Here is a 21,949-nt window from a genome sequence, read left to right as displayed (position 1 = left end):
GACGGGACGTATGTTTGTTTACCACCATCTGGATATATAAAAAAATGACGGTAATACTAACGTATTATTTGGACATTTGGACAGACAGCCCTTTGTATGTATAATTTCGACAAACACTGCAACTGTTTCCGTTGGTCTTCTTATCGAGACATTGTTCGCTGCATTTGTCTGCTTCAGGCCCCTCTACGTAACGCTGACATTTTCTGTACACACATTATTATCATTCTTATTAAATAGTCATCAAAAATAAAGTGTTGCATATAGCTACACAGATAAGCTACATTTATATATAATTAAACAGAATCTTATTAAATATTTTATTCCTTATGTAAATGCATCAGATTTTTAATTATCACCGATACATTACTCGCAATATTTTGTAGCAAAACAATACATTTTATATATTTAGAGAGATTAGTCTACAAAAACTTGTGTCTAAAATAAAATGTTGCAATTAAAATTGTATAAAACGCAACGCGCACGTGACACCTCTCGTGTCTCAGGCGTCCATAGGCTACGGTAACCATCAGATGGGCCGTATGCCACCATCGTAGTATAAAAAAAATAATTATATATTCATTATGGTCCACCGACTTGTAATTCCAGCAGTAGTTCGTTTCCACATCACTAGTACACCCCGCACGTGGAGACGCATTGCATCTTAACGTCGGACGAGCCAAGCACGTGGCGGGACCTGGGCGCTATGATCTTCCAATTGATCGTGTTCAGGGTAAATACCCTGCGGCGCGGCCACACTATTATCCCGCCCCGATCTATTCTCAACAGACTGTACAAGCCGATCTGAAACGCATGACACACAACTACACACAACTACAGCAACTAAATCGATACGTATTAATGAAAACTAAACATATACCACGTTCAAATAGAATAGAATCTTATATAGAAGATAAGTCTTTAACGCATAACATAGTTGCCTAAAGAAATTAGAAAAATCAATTTGAACGTATTAAGTTAATCTGTTGAGAAGGGCTAAGGCTGCAATAGAAATTAGATAATTTATGAAAAAATTTAAACAATTTACAATAGATAAAAATATTTGTACTGTACAGGAATCTAACCCGAGACAGTCGAAAGTAGGTGAAGCGGTGGTGTGTTAAAGTTAGCTAGGTCACCGGCCGCCTAGGCCGAAGCTAGAATGTACTAACCTCTTTGAGATTGGGCATGTCGTAAACGATCAGTGAATAGTCGTTCAATAATTGTGCTCCTCGTATTCTAGTCAGGTTCGGGAACAACTGTCCGATTGACTCTAAACCAATCACTCGATAGAACACCACATATCCAGTAACCTGTACAAAAACATCTCTATTGCAATGACAGTTGGAAATCTCACAAAATGTACGTAACAAAAGCTGCTTCAACTGTTCTTACTCAGTTTAGTCGGCAAAAAATATTCTTTGTGAATTATATACATTTTCTGAGGCGCTCAGGCCTGAATTTAAAAGTACACGAGACTTTCTACTTACCTCTCTGAGATTAAACGATATTCCCTCAAAATCGTCTCTCTTCGTTTTCTCTAAAAGCGAAACTTGAAGGTTACCAACCACTACCATGCAGTTCTTTAATTCATTCAATTTCTCCAATGTGTTGCAGATCATTTTGCTGCATACACCATTGTTCTCAAACGGCATGCTATCTAGACTTTGTCCAAACACATGGCAGGCACTAAACAGAATAACCCTGGAAGAGACAGAGTTTTAAAGTAGTGTACCCATTATTAAAATCATCTCTCTATGAGGAAGTATATCATCAGTACCATAAGCAAATAACAGAACAATCAGTCATTTCTCTTCTATTATCGCACCCTTTGCTGGAACACAGAGTGTGAACGAGCCGCTTGTGCCACAGAAATACGTGAAATCTTGTTTAAAGTTCGAAAACATTCAGAAAATGCGTTCAATAGCAATGTACAATTCTGAAATATCAGAATTACTGTCTAGTCAAAACGAAAAATAACAAATTTGATAAAAGATGAAGCGTGAGCAAATTGTACAATCCAAATATTGAACAGAGCAATATTACCGAACACCATTCGTTTCAATATCTAGGTTTATCTAAAAAGTTGAGCCCTCCGTCACTATTATAGCTTTATTCTAGCCAATAACGCACATATAACATATCTATATACCATACCTACGTACAAATAGTAATGCGAAGATATTATGATACATAGGAAAAGAAGAACATAGCAAGAATGTTACGAAGGCATGTAAGATGATAGGAATGACACTGAAACCTGCTCGTAAGTGCTCCCGAACAGTGCGGTTTCGGAGGATCTTCCTACCGTATTACTACATTTCTTGGAATGAAACTCCATACCAAGGTTTTCTGGCAAGACTAAAGCATAGGATGTTTCAGGAAGAGTATATTCAGGTTTCTGAAAGGTTAGCAACGGCACGTGATACCCCTGGTATCTTATGCTTTCATAAGCTACAGTAACCTTTACCATTAGATAGATCGTATTCCTATTTGCCGAAGACGTAGTATAAAAATCATTACCTAATATAAAACAAAGTCGCTGTCGCTGTCTGTCCCTATGTATGCTTAAATCTTTAAAACAACGCAACGGATTTTGAAGGTGTTAATTTTAATAGATAGAGGATTCAAGAGGAAGGTTTATATATATAATACATACATATACCTGCACGAAGCCGGGGCGAGTAGCTAGTAAAAATAAATCAGAAAAGTTGCAAAAGAATATAAGTAAAATAAATACGGATGGGCTTGTTATGTAGGTATGAAATATGAAATGTTAATTGGCGGTACATTTCCGACATCTCGTACCGTATGCACGTGTTGGCACTGGAATTTTCCTTTATATAAATCCATCTGAAACTCAGTCACATAAAAACAGAGTATTGAAGATAAAATAACATTTTGCAGGATATACCCAATACGTGTGAATGTGTGCGTGTGTTTGTGTGTGTGTGTGTGAGAAGCAAGTGTTCATTAAGCGGTATGTAGTATAGACATAGTCGTACTGTAACGTTAATTAGAAGTCACAAACAATACCATGAGAGCTAACGTCGCCGCCATGACACTTTCAGTTTCTTTGACTTGCCAAACTTCTTGTATTTTCGTGATCGAGTGATACGATTCTTCAATATAAAACTTCTAAATAACTTCAGATATATATATCTTGAAACTCGTAAAGAAAAACACATTGTCTTTTCTAACAATTTCCAATGTTTTAAGTCACTCGCATAATATTTGTTGAACAAAAGTTTTTTATTCTTTGTATCGATTAAACGTAGATACCTATGCAATCGCAGTTAAAGTATTTAACATTAAACAAGTACATAACAGTTGGAGTATACTTAATTGTATTTTATTCCACAAAAAAATCCGATTGCTTGAACACTTAGAACGAAACGGTAATAATTTAACAATTCGTTGTATAAATCATTAGATGATTCTCTTTTTGAAATCTGCTAGAAATATGATTCAACACACACCTAGCCAATCATTCGAGAACGTGGCACCAAAGATTTTAGGTCGAACTATACGAAACGTTACATAAAGGCTCCTGACACAGCCCAGTGAAAGATTGCGACTTGTTTCATGTTTCAATCAAAAAGCATGGGAAGTCTCACTCGCCCTCTGCTTTAAACAACGTAAAAGGAGTGATTTTGGGTCGAAAAATTGTGTAGTTCCGTGGCTAGAACTTTGGGTTCCGCGGACTTGTTATGTGTGACCGGCCACGTACTACTTATTGGCATATAGATTAACAATTTAAAGAATTGTACTGATTTCTATTATGTACAACACTTATCTGTGATTATATTAAATAAAGATAGAAGAATAGCTACCATCACACTTCATTTTGTAATGCTTTTTCTAACATTGAATAGGAAATATATGACACAAAAATAAAAAATTGTGTTGACATAACAAAAATATAACATTATCAGTTTTTTTTCGTGGTACTACAAATTTAAGAACAGCCTATTTATTAGAATGCATGTACTTTTTAATATTATGATGGTCGTGCGAACATTTCTTGACTACATCAAAATGAAACCTCACAAAACTTTATTTCATCAAACATCACAGAATCGAGTAGACGCCATAAGATCCGAGCGAGCCACGTGAAACTGGGATTGTATAATTGTATTATTTTATCACACGTTATACTCGTCACGTACAATATTACGTATTAAATATAGTTTTATTTTCCTTAATTTAATTAGCACACACTATCAAAATGTCCCGGTTGGCACCAGTTCAATCCTAGTACTGACACTTAGTTACAGTTCATACTTATTATTTAATTTTCTTCGGCCACCGATACATTCGGGATCACGACCCTATTAACGTGTTTCAATAACACAGGCAGCTACAATTATTATGTTCTCGTACAGGCCCATACCTTGATACCGTTAAATAGTGTATCCATGTATATGTACATACATACGAGACATACAGTATACATGTATACAGTATAGTCGTATATACAGATGCGTAGCAAGGTATCATAGAACACATACCAACCTGGTGCCCCACTTCTGGCACCAGACCTTTTACTCAGAATAACGGTGGGAAGATTCACATCACCACGACGATCGCCAATATGGAGTAACAAAAGTAAGTCACAAAAGTATAAAACAAACAGAGAAACTCTCATTTATTATACTTATAAAAAAATATTCTCAACTAGCAATTTGTCAGGGCTATGACTACGCGAACTAATTTATGTACTTAATTGCTTTTTGCTAGTATCTGTGTATAATGTTTCTATACCTACTCTAATATCCTAATACCTAATACAGTTATATAGTCTATTTTTTTATGGATGATAATGGATTCACGGTACACCCGCCTGAGCTAAAGGATTACGCTGGCGGGGCACCAGTGGAGGATGATAAGATGACCATGAGGTCAGGTCAGTTAGCCCATCGTGACAAATTTACAAAGAATTTATCACGATGTTTTCCAGGGGGAACCGCGTGGAGGTCAATCTAACGTGGTAAATTGTCAGCATTAAGATCATCGTGTCCACATTACTAACAATCCCTATATTACTTAGTAATAAAACTATCAGACTGAAAGAACAGACGTTCTTTTGTTGTTGTTTCATTTCACGACTAAACGGCTGAACAGATCATTATAAATTTTGACGTATGCACAGATAATAATAGACAGATATTAGGTAGCAATAAACCTATCTATCAGTGTAACATAAGCTACATTTTAATTAAAAAATAATCAGAAAGTGATCTAGGTAATGAAAGTATGAATGAGGCAGAATCAATCGGTTCTTTAGTAATGCACATAAAAACGTTATTAAAATAAAAAATACACAACTGTAATAAGTAATTGTAAGCAGATGTCATGGGTACCTCATGCCGCACTGTACATTACAAACTTAGGTCATTTTAAAGTAACGCAACAACAAGAAATTTATGCTAACAACAGATAAATTCCTAACGCATTCACACTGTATTTATATTAAGCGCAAAATATAGGTATGTAACGTACTAAATACTATTTGCACACAGCAGCAACAGTATCACAGTATAACAGTATACGAGTACCTACCTATTTAACCTCAGGCTACAAGGTAATAACTCACGATATTTTTACAACGTGAAATAATAAAACAGCCTGTGAATGGGAACCGTAGGTCAAGTGGGTTTAACGAGCAATATTGCATTTTATAAGCGGCCGGGCTGAGTAGCGGCGGGTGCTGAGTGCTGAGTGCTGAGTGCATGCTGTGCCCACTTGCAGCGTATCTCGCTGCTAGTACATGCCTACTGTACGACAGCAGACACCGCCACTGTCCCGTACACAAACAGCTGATTAAGAACAAGCATACTAATTAATCTTCTCTTATTGCAAGGTTGAAATGTTACGGCAACCACAGTGGTCGAGCGGTCTAGCATACCGCTTTACGTCCGATGGTCGAGGGTTCGATTCCTCGCACGGCACAAACATTTGTATTCATAGGTATGATTGTTTGTATCGGTCTGGGTGTTTTCTATGTATAATAAGCATGTATTTACGAAAAAAAATATCTGTGTATTTGTATCAGTTGTCTAATACATAACACAAGCTTTATCTAGCTTAGCTTGGGTCTAGATGGCGCTGTGTGAATTGCCCTAGATTATTATTATTATTATTATTATATAGTATATTATAATAAATATAATACATATGAAGTCGCTTCCGCTGTGTGTTCGCTTAGATCTTTTAAACTACGCATCGGATTTTAATGCAGTTTTACCAGTAGATAGTGATTCAAGAGGAAGGTTTATAAGTATAAAATAATGTACACCCGTGGGCGCGTAGCTAGTTTACAAAAAAAAAGAAAAATAGTAGATATCATTTATATCTTATTATTATATAATTACTGGCTTGTAAATATAGATAATACTAGTTGTGCTCGCGGTTTTACTTTATATTTCAATATATAAATTTCAGTAAAAAGCCTATATGTTATTCTGATGCATAAACTACATATATTACTGTAAAGTTTCATTAAAATCCATTCAGTAGTTTTTGTGTAAAAGAGTAACACATATCCATACTCACAAACTTTCGCGTTTATATTCTTATTAAGATACTAGCTGTCCCGGCAAACGTTGTATTGTCATAGAAATTAATAACACTGTAAAAAATAGGGGTTGGTGATAGAAGGGTGAAAATTTAGGGTTGTATGTATTTTTTAATGACACATAATAAAAACAAATAATAAAATGTTGCCCAAAAAATAAAAATAATATCAGAGATGGACAACCTTTATCACTTAGGGGTATGAAAAATAGATATTAGCCGATTCTGAATATGCATACAAAATTTCATAAAAATCGTTCAAGCCGTTTCAGAGGAGTCTGGTAAGTAACATTGTGACACGAGAATTTTATATATAAAAAGATAAATTTCGAGTATAACAAGCCGTTCTCAGTCGGTATTAGGTAGGTAATTGTATCATATAGATTTTATACTAAATAAAATTAATCATGACTGAAGTTTATTGTTATTATTCAAAAAGGCTCTCACACTAAAGTGGTATTCTTCAGGCAAGAGATGGCTTACGCTTCATAAGTTTTTAGCGGGTTTAATGTACCCTGTCACCCCCATTTTTATTCGGCGTAGGTGTATGTATACGCCAACAGCAATAGTTAATAAAAGAAGCACATCTAAATACATTCACTGTTCTCTTAAGCAGGTAAACCGTTTACCAAGACATTAAAATCATTTACGCAGTAATTCCATGTTTTTTTCTATAATAACTATAGGTCTTTTATAAAACCGTTTAATTTTTTAATGATGTTCTTGAAATTTTACCTACTCCAGAAACATATAAATCAAATAGTCACATAAGATGATGTTTGGAAAATGGGTAGATTAGGTACTATCTGATAGCCAACACAACTACATACATACATTCCAGGTGGGAAGGGGATTATTAATTCATGGTAATCAGGTGAATTGTGACAAAATGTAGGTTTGAACGATGTGATAACTGACTTGTCCTTTTGCTGATTTTATCATCCTGCACTGGTGCCCATAACGTCGAAAATCGTTAGGGTCCCCTACTACCCTAACGATTTTCGTACACACACCATGCCATTATCATACATAAATAAATATTTGGTTTAAAGCTTTTGGAACCTTACTTCTATTTTAAGTCGTTTATCACTTTAAAAAACCTACCAAATGTAAAAATGTGATTGACGTAAAATGTCATTAATTTGTTTCATTTAAATTGTCAGTTGTCACTTGTAAATATTGTCAAAACAATAACAAGTTCAGTTTTCGCAGTCCTTCTTAAATTTTCCTATTTAATAAAATTATTACAATGAATAGAAATCGAACTTACTTAATATCAAATATAATCAGCAACCGTCACATCCGTATGTAATCTTATTTAAAACCTACATTTTGTCACATAACCTATGCCTTTGTTTATTGTATTAAAATATACTGTATCAAGAACTTACATTAAATCCGTGTATAACATGTAATTTCTATTTATCCAATCCTCCTTTTTAGGCATTCCAAAAAAAAAAGAACCGAAGACATCTACCTCAATTAAATTCTGGGCGGACATAGATATGTCATTAGATGCTCAGTTTATTCAGAGTTCGAATTACCAGCTAGCCTGCCCGACGAGCTCTCGCCATACCCAAACTCAATAAAAGTTGGCGGGTACGTGCCTCCACACGTGAGGCCCAAAAAAAGAAAACACAAATTTACAAAAAAGACCTGCGATTGACAGTAAACCTAATGTACCCACAGCTGACAATACAGGAAGTAGCAATGAGACATCCACAAGCTGTGGTGGGAACACACCGGCTACGGTCCACATGTGAGTGATCTCTTCATGTCCTGTTGGGTTGGGCTCAGTTGGTAGTAGTAGTACCTGAATGTAGTAACACTATGTGTGTACAATTATCTGATTGGCTCCTTGGTGTTAATAGTAAATGTGACCATGCCAAAAATAAACCATGTAAAGAAATTTATAATTCAATAAAAGTACTATGCTGCGGTTATGACACAATAATAAGTTCCTTTGAGAATTTTCTTTTAGATGTCATAAAAATTGAGGCAATAAAGTGATAGATATCAATACTTGTATATTTAAGTAAAAATAAAAATAATATATGAGTAATTTATTGTAAGAAATCATAGACACAAAGTGAATTATGTATTGTGCAATTTTTGTCTCCCTCATAGTATACAATTTTGAATGTAATATAGTATAATCATGATTCAGCCTTTTGCTTATAGTTACTAACAAATATGATTGTATGAATTTTACACTGACTCAAAAACTAGTCAAAAGCCCGCAGATCTCTTAATCAGCCATTAAAAGTGAAAAGTGGATTGTGGTTATGAATAGTGTATATCCAACAAAAGAATGACTTTTATCTGATTCTATATAGTGGTGAGAGTGCAGCGGAGGGAGAACGACCCAGTACACCTGAGGACATTCACAAACAATATGAAATGAAAACTGACCACACCCAGCCACAACCCTTACACATGATAATCAAAAGGTAAATTAACATATTCCTGATGGCCATGGTGATGCTGCACACTCTGATTTGCCTGGTCATCCTATGACTATAGCTTAGATCTTCCTACTGTTTGTCTGTTTGTATTGTTTTTATGTGTTCTATATGATTGGTTGTGTACTGTGAAAAAAAAATGTTTTAACACTTTGACTTCTATTCTGTGGTGTATAGGTCTGTAATTCTCCAATGTGAAAAATTTGAACAAACTATTAATGTTAAAGTGATTGTATTGTTTAAATTTTTTCATTGTTTGTAAATAAAGAAAACATACTCTTTAGAGTATTCAACATCAGGATTTAATCTTGTTACCAATATTACCAGCTGATCTGCAAACATTGTTTTGCTATTATAAATTCCATCTAAATATCAGCATTCAAAATAGGGGTTGATGGCAGAAGGGTGAAAATGTAGTGTCGTGGATATATTTTTATGCAGACTCATAAAAAAATAAAATAAAATTTTTAATATATATTACGGAATTTGAATAAATATTAAGTATATAATTTGAATAAATATAATATAATATGAATAAATATTGTATAATTTGAATAAATAATGGATTAAGGGTATGAAAATAGTTTACATCCTATTCTTGGATCTATGGAATATACACACTAAATTTTTTAAGAATTGGTCGAGCCATTTCAGAGTTTGATTACAAACACACAAGAATTTAATATTTTTACATTTTAACTAAATATAATTAAATTAATTTGTCTAAATATTGAGCCGTTGGAACTGTTTCTGTTCCAGTCAATACCATTCAACCGCACAAGGAATCCAGCTCGCGGCCAGTGGAAAGGATCCGTTGTTCTATACACCATCCCACAGTCATCTGCAACATTTTCAGGTGATTTGTTATGTGTTATTGATGGATTACATGTGTTACTTGTTTATGAAAATGTTTTATATCACTATCACACTATATACTTATACACTGCTTTAAAAAATACAATATTCAGCAGTATGTTCGGTAAGCAACGTGGCGTATCATTTTATGAAAATAATTACGAAACATATTATCAAATATATGAAAAATAGGTTTTTCATTTCTAATTTTCTTGTGATGAGACAGCTTTCCGAAGGAGCGGTAGATTAAAAAAATGTAAGGACTATTCAAAAGTGCTTCAATGTAAGTTTATTTGAATGAATGATTTTCTATTCTATTCTATTCTATTCTATTCTATTCTATTCTTTATTCCTTTATTATTAAAATAGCGCCGCGTCCCGGCTTCGTACGAATGCATTACAAATAAATTTCATTTCTTTAAATTTCACTGTTTGTTCTATACTATAACACGCAATGTATTATACATATAACTTTCCTCTTAAATCACTCTATCTATTGATGAAAACTATATTCAAATTCCAAATTTCAAAATATCTTTATTCAGGTCTATTACAGACTCTTATGATATGTCAAATCTACCGTCAGTTCGGAATGATATCGAGGTGAGAAGAACTGACAAGAAACTCAACTCGTATTATTTTCAATCCGTTGCGTAATTTAAAAAGATAGAAGTGATCAGACAGCGTTGGGTACTTTATTTCATATAGATATTTCATTATATAAGGATTATTCGTTATGATATAATATTGTTTCTCTTATAGATATGTCGCATTGCATATTATTATAATATATGATTGTATATTTGCAGTGATGCAGCCGAGCGCAGTCTACGCTCCGCCGCAGTCCTCGCAGCCCACGCAGCCCCGACGATGGAAACCGTGGCCGGGTGCGTACTAACTACTGACAATACACCGCTAACAATCATTACTTACTACTCACGACAACGAGTCATCTTCATGAATCATCATCAACATATAATTATATGAAGGAGAAGACACCATATTGGTTGATTATATTATTGTTTTTGTATGATTTTTTTAATTTAATCTTCTATAAAAGCACGTCGAATGTAACAAAATAAGGCGATGTTGATAATGATGATTGATAAGTGCTCACTCTGTGGTATCCCCTTGGTCAGCTTATAAATTCTTGAACTCGGACGTGAAGCTCCCGCCTTCTTATGATATCTTTTGCGTAAAAACAGACGTAGACAATCGCTGTCTGCTTACCTTTAGATCTTTTCGCTACACCATAGATATTTTAATGCTGTTTTAAAAAATTCTATTTATGCCGTTCTCCAGTATACAAAAGTTCATCATCTTAATTTTTATGCACTCATGCGATGCAATAGTGGACTGCCACTTATATAGAAAATCCAAAGAACATGTATGTACATAAAAAAATAAAATACAGTTGTATATGTTACGAAAGTCGGCAATTGATATTTAGAATGTTCGTCCATATTCCTGCCAGCTAGTCACAGAAATTTAATGTTTTGACTGATATGTTTGCGTTCTTCACTGACTTGACTGTGTGACTTTACAAATTGAATATTTATTTATTTATTTATTAGAAAACCAACAGCTTACAATCTAATACATTAATCAACAGTACATATCTAGAGAACGCCAAAAACAGATTTTCAGTGACTTAGCAAAAGAAAATAAAACAGAACGTGGCAAACAGGATATTTGAAGCTAGTGGTTGTTTCACACCAATTCATCTGCTTTTTATAGGTCGTAACACAATATATTTGCATGCCTTTCTTTGACATCCGTTCAGGTATTTAATCGTGTAAACGTAACATGCAAAGAACTTTACCATTTTAATATTAGTGCATATGATTTTATTTCGAATTCAAACAGGCACTGCTGGTATTTTAGCTAGTATATTTGTGGGGGTAAGCCCACAGTTTCGTGATAATGATATTAGTTGATATATTGATTGATGATGAGGGGGTTTTGCTAAATAAAACAGCCTCGCTTGAGTGTTACTTTTAAGCTAAAAGAAATGTAATGAGGTGAAATTGCATGTGTCGGCAATTGTATATTGCACAGTAAGCAGACATGTGCGGTTGCCCGTACAATATTATTGATAATAATCATGTCTTTTTTTCTGTTTTTAGAGATGGCAATCCCTAAAGGTGAGTAACTAATTTTATTAAATAGATGCATCGACAAAGACTACTAAACCACAGTCTCTCTATTTTAGTCGACAAGCAACTTGCTTTGTAGCTATTTTCGGGTCGAAGAATGAGACGAGTTAGTGAAATTACAGGATATTGAGGTATTACAATAGGTGACGTAGTCGTCACTTACTTGGAAGTGGGACAGTGTTCTAATTTACCACACCAGCTACATGCAAGACAACGAATACAGAAAACATCACACAGCGCCATGTAGTCTCAGCTAAGCAAGGCTTTAATGATATGGATACTAAACAACTGATTTAAATACATAAATACATTTTTTTTAAATAAATACATATTATACATAGATGATACCAGACTAAGTACAAGCAATCTTATCCCATGAATACAAATGTTTGCACAGCAAAGGGATTCGAACCGCGACCATCGGATAGTGGCTTCTAATAATATTTACTTACCACTAGACCATCATCATCACACCACAGCAAACCTTGTTTAGCACACCACTTTACTTCCGATAGTGTCCAGTTCAATTCCTCGCATGGTACACATTTGTATTCATGAGTATGATTGTTTGTTCTAGTCTGGGTGTTTTCTATGTATAATATGTATGTGTTTACGGGGAAAAAAACTATGTATTTGTATCAGTTGTCTAGTACCCATAACACAAGCTTTAGCTAGCTTAACTTCACTAGATGGCACTGTGTGAATTGTCGCGCAACATTATGAATGATGTTTTTTTCAAATGGTTTGCTTGGCAGGCATATTTCGAGGAGCTCTTCCTGGTGCCCAGAAACATGAGTCGTTGACCGCCCGGCCACTGCCGCAGTCGCACGGTGAGACTATTATGTCTGATTTTAGCTAAAAAGTGCTAACAAAGATTTCGATAATTTCAAACTAATCAGAGTTCTCGCTCGGCTGTGAGCACGCTAGATAATCCCAAATATATGCAAATAGAAATTTATTTTATTTTAGTAGACTTAATATTAACTCTTTTTTTATCGACCACTTATTTGGAAAACAGACTCATCATAAGAAGAACGAACAAGTTAAATTAAAAGTATTTGTTCGCTTTACATAAATTAATTACATTTTTAAGATTTTGTTTTAATACAAAGTCCAAGATTCGAAGATAAAACTATAATATAAATAGGTATTAATTAATAGCAATTGATACGCTGCGAGGCACCAGTGGATGTATGTGACCGTGGTGTTGTGCTGTAATATATTATATTTGGGTTTGCGTAATTATGTTTTTCTCTGTTCGCAATCATCTCGTTAATACCCCTTTCTTAATTATAGATTATCTTTCACACAGTTTATTCATCTCTTTTTCGGCCTTCCTTCGTCTTTATCCATATTTTCTTAAGATATGATCTTCATTCCTACGTAATACATGCCCACTATGATAGCGTACAGGCAATATTAAGTCTATGCACGGGATTTTCATTTTATATTAGACAGAGAGAGAGTACTCCAATAATAAATAAATGGCTTTAAAAAAAAATTCTATTGAGTTTGTTTGCCAATTCTTTTTAATTGGATCTATGAGCTAGACTGTAGGGAAAAAAATTATAATATAAAAAAATTTGACGTTCATAAGCGACTAAAATGTCCTACATGAATAAATTATTTTTTAATTTGACGCTGTGTTAATTGTCTAGGTTTATTTCTAGAACAATACACACAAGTCCCGCAACCGTACCAGCATTCGTTTCGCTTGGATCCCAGCTGGAGCGGCGGCGGAGCTGTGGCAGCCGCTCCCGCCTGCCGCCGGTGGTGGTGATGGTGGTGGCGGTGCGGTGGCGGCGGCGGTGGCGGTGATGGTAAGGTGGTGGTGATGGTGTTCTCCGGTATTCGTGTCGCCCGTTTGGTGACGTCGAAAACCGTATCGGCTCGGTAACTTCATGACAAACTACCACGACGACCACCACGCAGGTCACTTATGTACTCATGTTACTGAAATAGACTGGCAGGAAATTAAAAGCTTAAGTAAATATGAAAATTTCATACTTGAAGGACTATCAAAAGTATATTATCGCAAAGAAACAGGCAAAAGAATATAGAAAATAAAATTATCAATCTTCAAGTATGAATACTTCTGGAGTGAATATAATGTTTATTTCTTATAATATAAACTGTTTTATAATAATTCGTAACTTAATTGATGTCGTTTTTATTCACCCGCACCAGGAGGTTGGTTGTTAGTCTAGTTACTCGGAGTAGATATACCGGATAAAAGGGCTCTTGAGATCCAACCTTCACAGCATTATTTGTACTTATTTTTTAATTGAAATAAAAACTAATACTAACATAAATAGAATTAAACTTGGTACATTTGGCCGATAGGTATAGTTTTTTGCTTTTGTTATAATAACAACCTTGAACAATTCATACAGCGTCGTCTAGCAAAGCCCCGAATTGAGTAGAGCTTATGCTACGAGTACTACACAACTACTAATTACTATACATCAATACATTTGTTTTTGTAAATACATACACACAGAAAAAAACTAAAGCAATCAAAACAGTCGTACTCAAATGTGTCCATCATACGAGGAATCGAACCCACGCATGATACGTAGGAAGTAAAGCGGGGTGCTAATTTTGAGAGACCAGCGAAGTCGTCATCGAGGCCGTGTAATGAATGTTTTGTTTGTTGCCTTAAAACGTCATTACTTAGTGTGTGCGTGCAAGAGTGCGGCGCGGGAGTGGAGGCGGGGCCGCAAGAGACCCAGCGCCTTCTCACGGCTCGGACCCCCGGGGGCGGAGGGGGTGGTGGGGGTGGAGAGGGAGCGGGAGGGGGCGGCCTCCCCGCGGACGCCCCCACAAGCAGCCGCGGCTCACCATCAACCTGCTGCGACCGCGAGGACTCCGTCAGGTGGGTTCGTGAGCGGGGCTCTCTTATTTCTATACATTAATATTTCATTTATATCTATCGGCGGGTAACGATATATGTATTATACGTTTTTCGTTAATTCCGTTAGTTATATATTTATTTATATGCGATTTCAACAGGAGCGAGAGGTATACCAGCGAATTGTTTCTAGTATGTTCTAAACGACTGCAGTAAGTTCCATACTAGAATATGAATGTAAGCTGCACTAGTAGACTCGCACCAGTAAGTCGCTAGGGACACAGGCCGCGTGCGGGCACACTGCCGCTCGAGAGAATATGACCTATTATTTACTAGCCACTCGCCCCGACTTGGTACGGGCGTACATGTATATATATAAATCTTCCTCTTAAATCAATCTACTTAAAAAAAACTTTTGCTTAGTTTTAAAGATTTCAGCATACATAGAGACAGACAATCAACTAGAGACACAACTTTTGTTTTATACTATATAATGATGTTTTATATATTGCCTATTATTTTATATAGAAAAACATTGTATGTTACCATTGTTATTCTTCTTTTTTTTACTCCTATATACTTTAAATACATTTGATATACAATTCTTTCTTTCAAAAAACCGTCTTCCCATAATTACATTTATCAGTGTAATATGAATGTAGCCCCTTCAGTCAAAGAATGCTCAGAAATTCCCGTGTATCTATATATATCTACATCCGAGTTAGTAGGACTACGTCACGGCATGTGGTATTATATCAGAAATTGACTGTTACAGGGAGGTGGTGGCGGGTGCAGGAGAGCGTGGCGAACGTGGTGAGCGTGAGGAACGTGGCGAGCGTGAGGAAAGTGGTGAGCGTGGTGAGAGTGGCGAGCGTGAGGAGCTGTTGCACGAGCGGCCCGAGCTGACGACCAGCACGGGACGAGATGGTGGTGCGGAAGCTGGCGCTGTGGCCCTGGAAGAAGCCGATGCAGCTGCGGAAGACGGTCACCGCCAGGAGCCCAAGGTCACCGCTCTGCACCATACCAACACTACGGCTTCTCGGAAATCGCTTCAACATCTCGTTCCTATATTATCTTGATATATCTCCTGTGAGTTTATTGAATCCCACTTTTATTCAAAAGAGCAACACACGAGTTTCTCGCTCATTCTTCTGTAACGAATCTGCGTTGCGAATGAGTGGTAGAATCAAACATATGACTATTCGAAAGTGCTTTTAATGTGTTTATTTGAATAAAGATTACTTTAAAATCACTTTTCAAAGAAATCTTTAAAACGACACTAACGTCTTTTTCGATTCCGAATCGACGGTTGGTTTAACATATCATAAGAGTCTAATAGACCTACATGAGTGAAGATATTTTGATTTGATTTAACGTTCAAAACTTTTATGTATATCAGAAATAGCAGGCAGTCTACAATCTAGTAATTATGTGACCAGTTTTGGCGCAATATATAAAAATAAATCCGCAAATACGTAAATAATAATATTCAGAAAGAAATTTCGATTTAAGTTGACGAGAAAGGCATGAAAATAAAAATGGTTGAAAAACGCCTCATTTCAAAAAATAACGGTAAAAAAATATGAAAATGTTTTAAATAGAGATGTGTCAACTGAGTTATTATCTCGAGTTAACTCGAGTTGCGGTGAATTTCGAGTTAACTGAGTTGAATTCTGCCAACTCGAGTTGGAAGTATTCAACTGCTAAATGAACGAATCAAGTGAAAGAGCGGGAGCATGATTCTGTTATCAAACTGACAATGACATGAAATTTTCCGATCATTTCATATCATACAATTTTCACTCGTCACAATATTGATTTGAGATCGTTATCATTTTTTTTTTCGCATATTCGTCCGGTTATTTTATTATTAAAATGATTATGCGTTGTATAAGACCTTCCGCGGCTTTGAAGTGTCATTTCTACTCGCCCCTTAAAGTGCGGTGAAACTTTCAAGGCTTGATGCGGCCAAAAACATTAGAAGTGTTCGAAAAATTAAAAAAATAAACTATTTCTGTTTCTAACTCGAGTTACCTCAATTTCAACTCGAGTTATGTTTGTACATCTCTAGTTTTAAATAAAAGTTGTAGAGAATAAAAATCTTATTTGCGGCCTTATTTTTTTACATGGCGCCAAACCTGGTCACATGATGTTAAATTTAATATTTTACTCGACTACACTGAATGACATATTAGTATTCAGTTACGATGTAATAGTTTTATACTGTACAATCAATTTCTGCGTCTTAATTATTTGGTTTTTAATATTGTCTTAATGATATCTTAATCTTTGTTATTGTTATTTTTGACAGTCGGTTATGATATTGGAACAAGAACAAATGGAGAGTACACGAGTGGGAAAACCTTTTCATTCAAGTCACTGTAAGTATTAAGAAGTGAACACTAAATAGCGACGTGTGACAACAGACTCCGTTTGAGTAATAATATTATCTCAATAAATTAATAATAAACAAATAAATAATGAAATGTATCAATTATAAAATAATGAAGCCGATACAAACAGTCGTACTCTTGAATACAAATGTTTGTACCGTGCGAACCCGCTACCTTCAGAACTGAGGCATTGTACTAAACCATGAGGCCACAGCGGTCCTTATTGTGTGAAGAATCAAATAAACAATCGAGATTATAATTGTGGATTTAATTAAAAATAAAGAAGTATAAAGAAATCAGTTTAAAGGAACTAGTTGAAATGTAAGGATACGACTGAAACGGATACGTAACTTTCGCGTTTACAATGTTATAAAGATGTGTAGTAAGTTACATAGTGAATAGTGATTATGTATCGCTTTGTTTGCAGGCAGGGTTATCCTCCCACGTGGACCAAGGAAATGGTGCTCGACGGACTTCGGACAATCTGGAGGGGAAGAGCTTTATACCGTGCTTTATAGAGGTGAGAGTTGCCGACGGTGTCGACGTACGACGTACGACTGTTAAAGTACAGGAAAATTTCGCTGGTTCATTTGCTGTTTAATTTAAGTATTGTGTTCATTATTAAAATAAAGCAGATATTTAAGAAGTATTGCAACACCACTACAATACTTCTTAAACACACTTAGTTGTCTGTTTTACTTTTTTCTTTGTCTGTTCCTAAGCGTTAATTATAGCTCTAAATATCTCTTTTTTTATTAAAATATTTTTAGAGATCTCATGGCCTACATTACTATACATACTGTATGTTTTATGAACTGTATGTATTATATATGCAGGGTCGCCATTCTCGTTAGGTAAATGATAGCTACGACATTTCCGTGTATAGGTACTGCTTGTTTACTGTCATAATCAATACTTATATACTTACTTGCCACATACGTTCTTACATAATAACTAATTCATTTCACCGGTGCGCGAATTGCCTTTGCAGCACTATCTGAAGGAGCGACTGATACACTGGAAACACGATTCAATGTTTTTTTACTGTACTGATATGATATATATTGAAATCATCCCGATCTGTTATCATAATGATATAATTGGTGGACATGAGTTGTGTGTGTCTGTGCGGTCAGTTCTCGGCGGCGGAGTGCAAGTTCCTGGTGGTGCGGTCCCTTGCGGCGCTGGTGGCTCTACACAAGCTGGCCTTCAGGGTACACGTGGACGGCGTACAGCTCGCCGTGTCCATCTCCGTGACCACACTCACGCTGTATCAGCTCGACTTCGTCCCCAAGATGATGCTGAGGAAGAGGCTCGCCCTCGGCTATCACGACGGCGACGACAACGGAGACGTCACCCTCAACCTCCAGGCGTTCACTCTGCAGCCCGGTGAGTGAGAACGCACCCTACAGTAATTATGTACAAATATTTTAGCAAAATTGACCTATCTCAAGCGTATATTCAAATCGAATTAGATGATACAAAAAAATACACGGTAATAAACACACATAGGGGGGGCTGTTTGTTTATAATAGATTTAGTTTATGGCCTTTCCTCTAGCCCGGGAATATTTCCAAACGTATTATGGCAAACTATTCAAGGATATACCGGGTGTCGTAACTTTCCTGGACGATGTGTCGATAGCTACTCGAGAGGACTCAATAGAAAGTCACCTATTGCATTTACATTGCATAAAGTATTAAGTAGGTTAAAAAAATACGGATTAAAAATTAAAAAAAGAAAAAGTGCTCATTTTTTGTCAACAAAGTTAAATATTTGGTATATATAATTGATAAAGACGGTATACATGCAGATCCGGACGAGGTGACCCCTATATTAAATATGGCTATCCCGAGGGATATATCGGAATTGAGATCGTTTAGAGGTATGGTTAATTTTTACAGCCGTTTCATGAAGAATTTAAGTATGGACTTACATCCACTTTATTATTTGTTAAAAAAAGATATTTTATGGGAGTGGGGTAAACGGCAACAGTACGCATTCGATGAAGTAAACGCACCAGGACCGGGCCCGCGCTCGCAGGCGGTGGCGAGCTGCGGTTGCGGTGCAGCGCAGCCGGCACCACTCAGCTCCAGAGATCAGAGAGAAGCCTTGTATGGTCGCCCGTTTAAATTGCGAACCGATCACAAGCCATTAGCTACTATTTTTGGACCACAGCACGGTATACCCAGCATGACTGCGAGCAGATTACAGCGATGGGCGCTCATACTGACCGCTTATGATTTTGATGTTGAATATGTCCGTTCTAGTGAAGATGACTGATGCCTTGTCTAGAATGATAATAACCTAGAAGGAAATCGGCTCAGGAGACGGGCAGGAGTGTCCAGAACAAACTTATCTACATTTCTCATCTAAGGCACTGTTGCTTGATTATAATCGATTAAAAATTGAGACGGCAAGAGACTCGACACTGAGCAGAATCTTGTTACTTAAAAGACGGCCGGCCGTCTGAGGTTGAAATAAAAGAATTGAAACCCTTTTTTAATAGACCTCACGAACTTTATGAGGAACTGGGTTGTATAATGTGGGGCCGCAGGGTTGTGATTCCAAAAGCGTGTACAGAAAGAGTTTTAAACGAACTGCACGATGCTCATATGGGCATAAATAAAAGTAAGCAGTTAGCTCGCAGCTATGTGCGGTGGTCCGGCGTGGACGGGGCCGTGGAGGTATGCTGCGCCTGCGAGCGTGGCTGATGCGCCAGAGCGGCATACGCCACGCTCTTGGCCGTGGCCAGAGTGACCTTGGACTCGTTTACATTTGGATTTTTTAGGCCCGCTAGAGGGAGCTACTTACCTTGTTACGGTCGATTCTTACTCTAAGTGGATAGAAATATCAAAAGTTTCCTCTACCTCAGCGAACTGTGTTATAGGCATATTAAGAACAATGTGGGCACGTTTTGGGATTCCAAAAAAAATCGTTAGCGACAATGGGTCCCCTTTTTCGAGTGCGGAATTTGCGGGCGGCGGCGCGGACGCGGACGCGGCGTCGCACCCTCCGCTTCGGAGATGCCCAGGCGCAGGCCGCACCGTAACCCTACACCGACTCGCAGATATGGCATTGAATTCGATTAGTTATGTTTATGTCTGTTGAAGTAAATATTAAATATAAAGGTTATTTATAAGCATTACCTATAAATACATGATGTATCTTTTTGATAAGTGTTATTATGTAAATTGTGTACTTAGATGTTATAGTATATAAGTCTAGTATGTAGTATTAGATATTGGTGGAGATGTAATATTGGTAATTGTGATTCCTTTTTGTAACTAAATATGTAGGTTTGTGTGACGCTCTCATTAAAATAAGATATCACTGGTTACGGACGTGTTTCATTTACTACACTATATACGGAAGTTTCAAAAATAATCCGTACATGCAGCGGTACTCATTTTTTATTTTATTTTAAAATGACACTCCATATTAATTGCGAAACTAAATTTCTGAACTAAGCTTCTCGATTGCTTTACACGGAACACCGCTGTCTTCATGGGTGGTATTGTTAACAATTTACCATGTTAGGTGGACCTGCACGCGGTCCTCCCTGGAAACCATTCATTCTTAATGAATTCGTCACGATGGGCTAACTGACTTAAATTTATATTCATTATATACTCATCCTCCACTGGTGCCCCATCCTTAGCGCAGGCGGGAGCATCATTCCATTATCATCTATATAATAAATATTTATTTGTTTAATGTTTTTTTAATTAATTATTAAAGTGCACCGCCTTACTATTTCTGATCAACAAGGCGCTTGATCGGTAGAGAATGTCCTGAGGCATTAAGTCCGCCATGTATACATTTGTGTGTAAAAGAGTAAATAAATAAAAAACATGTGGCATTCGGGGACCGCCGCGGTAAAGGTATTGGTTTGAGTAGTCACGCTCACTACAATGTCCAGACATGTGGCGACGTGGTGGGCCGGGTCATTGGGCTCCCTAAAATATGGTCGAGCGCAGTGGTGGCTGGCTCGTCCGTCATACTCGTGAACGGGTGCTGCTTGTAGAGACTGGTCTGCTCTAATCACTATGATTTATTTCCTCTTATTAATGAATTAGTGCTAATCGGTAGTTTGTATTCACGTGCTGCAGACGTGAGCCACTTCATCTACTCCTGCTGCGACGCCTCACCAACCAGGCCGAGCTGATGCAGGTCGCCGGACACGTGCGGTGGAGCGACTCACGCACCTCGACATCTCGCACAACCGGATCACGTGAGTCCCACCACCACCACCACCACCACCACCCGCACACCACCCTACTCAGTTTTGCACTCCGTAGACTGATGTGAAATTAGTCTATAGGATTACATATTAGTGAAATTGCTAATTTAAAAAATGAAATAATATTGTAACTCTAGCAAAGATTAATATCAATTACCGATTCATTTCTAAGTAATATACAAAGTTACTCCAGTAGTAATGTGTGGATTTTTATTTAAATCGCATCATCACAGACTTCATAAACTGTAGCTATTAACAAGTATAAGATTGTTGTATTAAAATTTAATTATATTTTTTATCGGTATAACACAACTGTTCAATATTATAATTAGGATTGGACATGTGCCAAAGCTATGGAAAGTTTCAGAGATAGTCATGATTCCCAAGCCTGGCAAACCTCCACACCTTGTGTCTTC

At 36.6% G+C, this 21,949-nt stretch overlaps 1 protein-coding gene across 1 annotated transcript; it reads right to left on the bottom strand.

Moving 5' to 3' along the window:
• Positions 1–627: 627 nt before the first annotated feature.
• LOC131848993 (insulin receptor-like) lies at positions 628–1,696 on the bottom strand. Its single transcript, XM_059198964.1, has 3 exons — positions 1,488–1,696; positions 1,170–1,310; positions 628–801 (listed from the first exon to the last, which is right to left on the bottom strand). The coding sequence occupies exons 1-3, from the start codon at positions 1,650–1,652 to the stop codon at positions 628–630; spliced, it is 480 nt and encodes a 159-aa protein (XP_059054947.1). The 5' UTR covers positions 1,653–1,696.
• Positions 1,697–21,949: the final 20,253 nt, after the last annotated feature.

This window comes from Achroia grisella, unplaced genomic scaffold (genome assembly GCF_030625045.1).
Source record: "Achroia grisella isolate CSIRO2021 unplaced genomic scaffold, CSIRO_AGI_Agris_v1 utg6175, whole genome shotgun sequence".
Lineage (NCBI taxonomy): Eukaryota > Metazoa > Arthropoda > Insecta > Lepidoptera > Pyralidae > Achroia > Achroia grisella.
The sequence above is the reverse complement of the archived record's forward strand: the minus strand, read 5'-3'. Positions and strand labels throughout refer to the sequence as shown.

What these genes read in the sequence shown, in the direction of transcription:
- LOC131848993 (XM_059198964.1), bottom strand. Translation starts at nt 1,652, where the DNA reads ATGCCGTTTGAGAACAATGGTGTATGCAGCAAAATGATCTGCAACACA. An exon ending in TATCGTTTAATCTCAGAGAG is followed by an intron (nt 1,311 to 1,487) that starts GTAAGTAGAAAG and finishes GTTTTTGTACAG; the next exon opens with GTTACTGGATATGTGGTGTT. An exon ending in ACATGCCCAATCTCAAAGAG is followed by an intron (nt 802 to 1,169) that starts GTTAGTACATTC and finishes CATGCGTTTCAG; the next exon opens with ATCGGCTTGTACAGTCTGTT.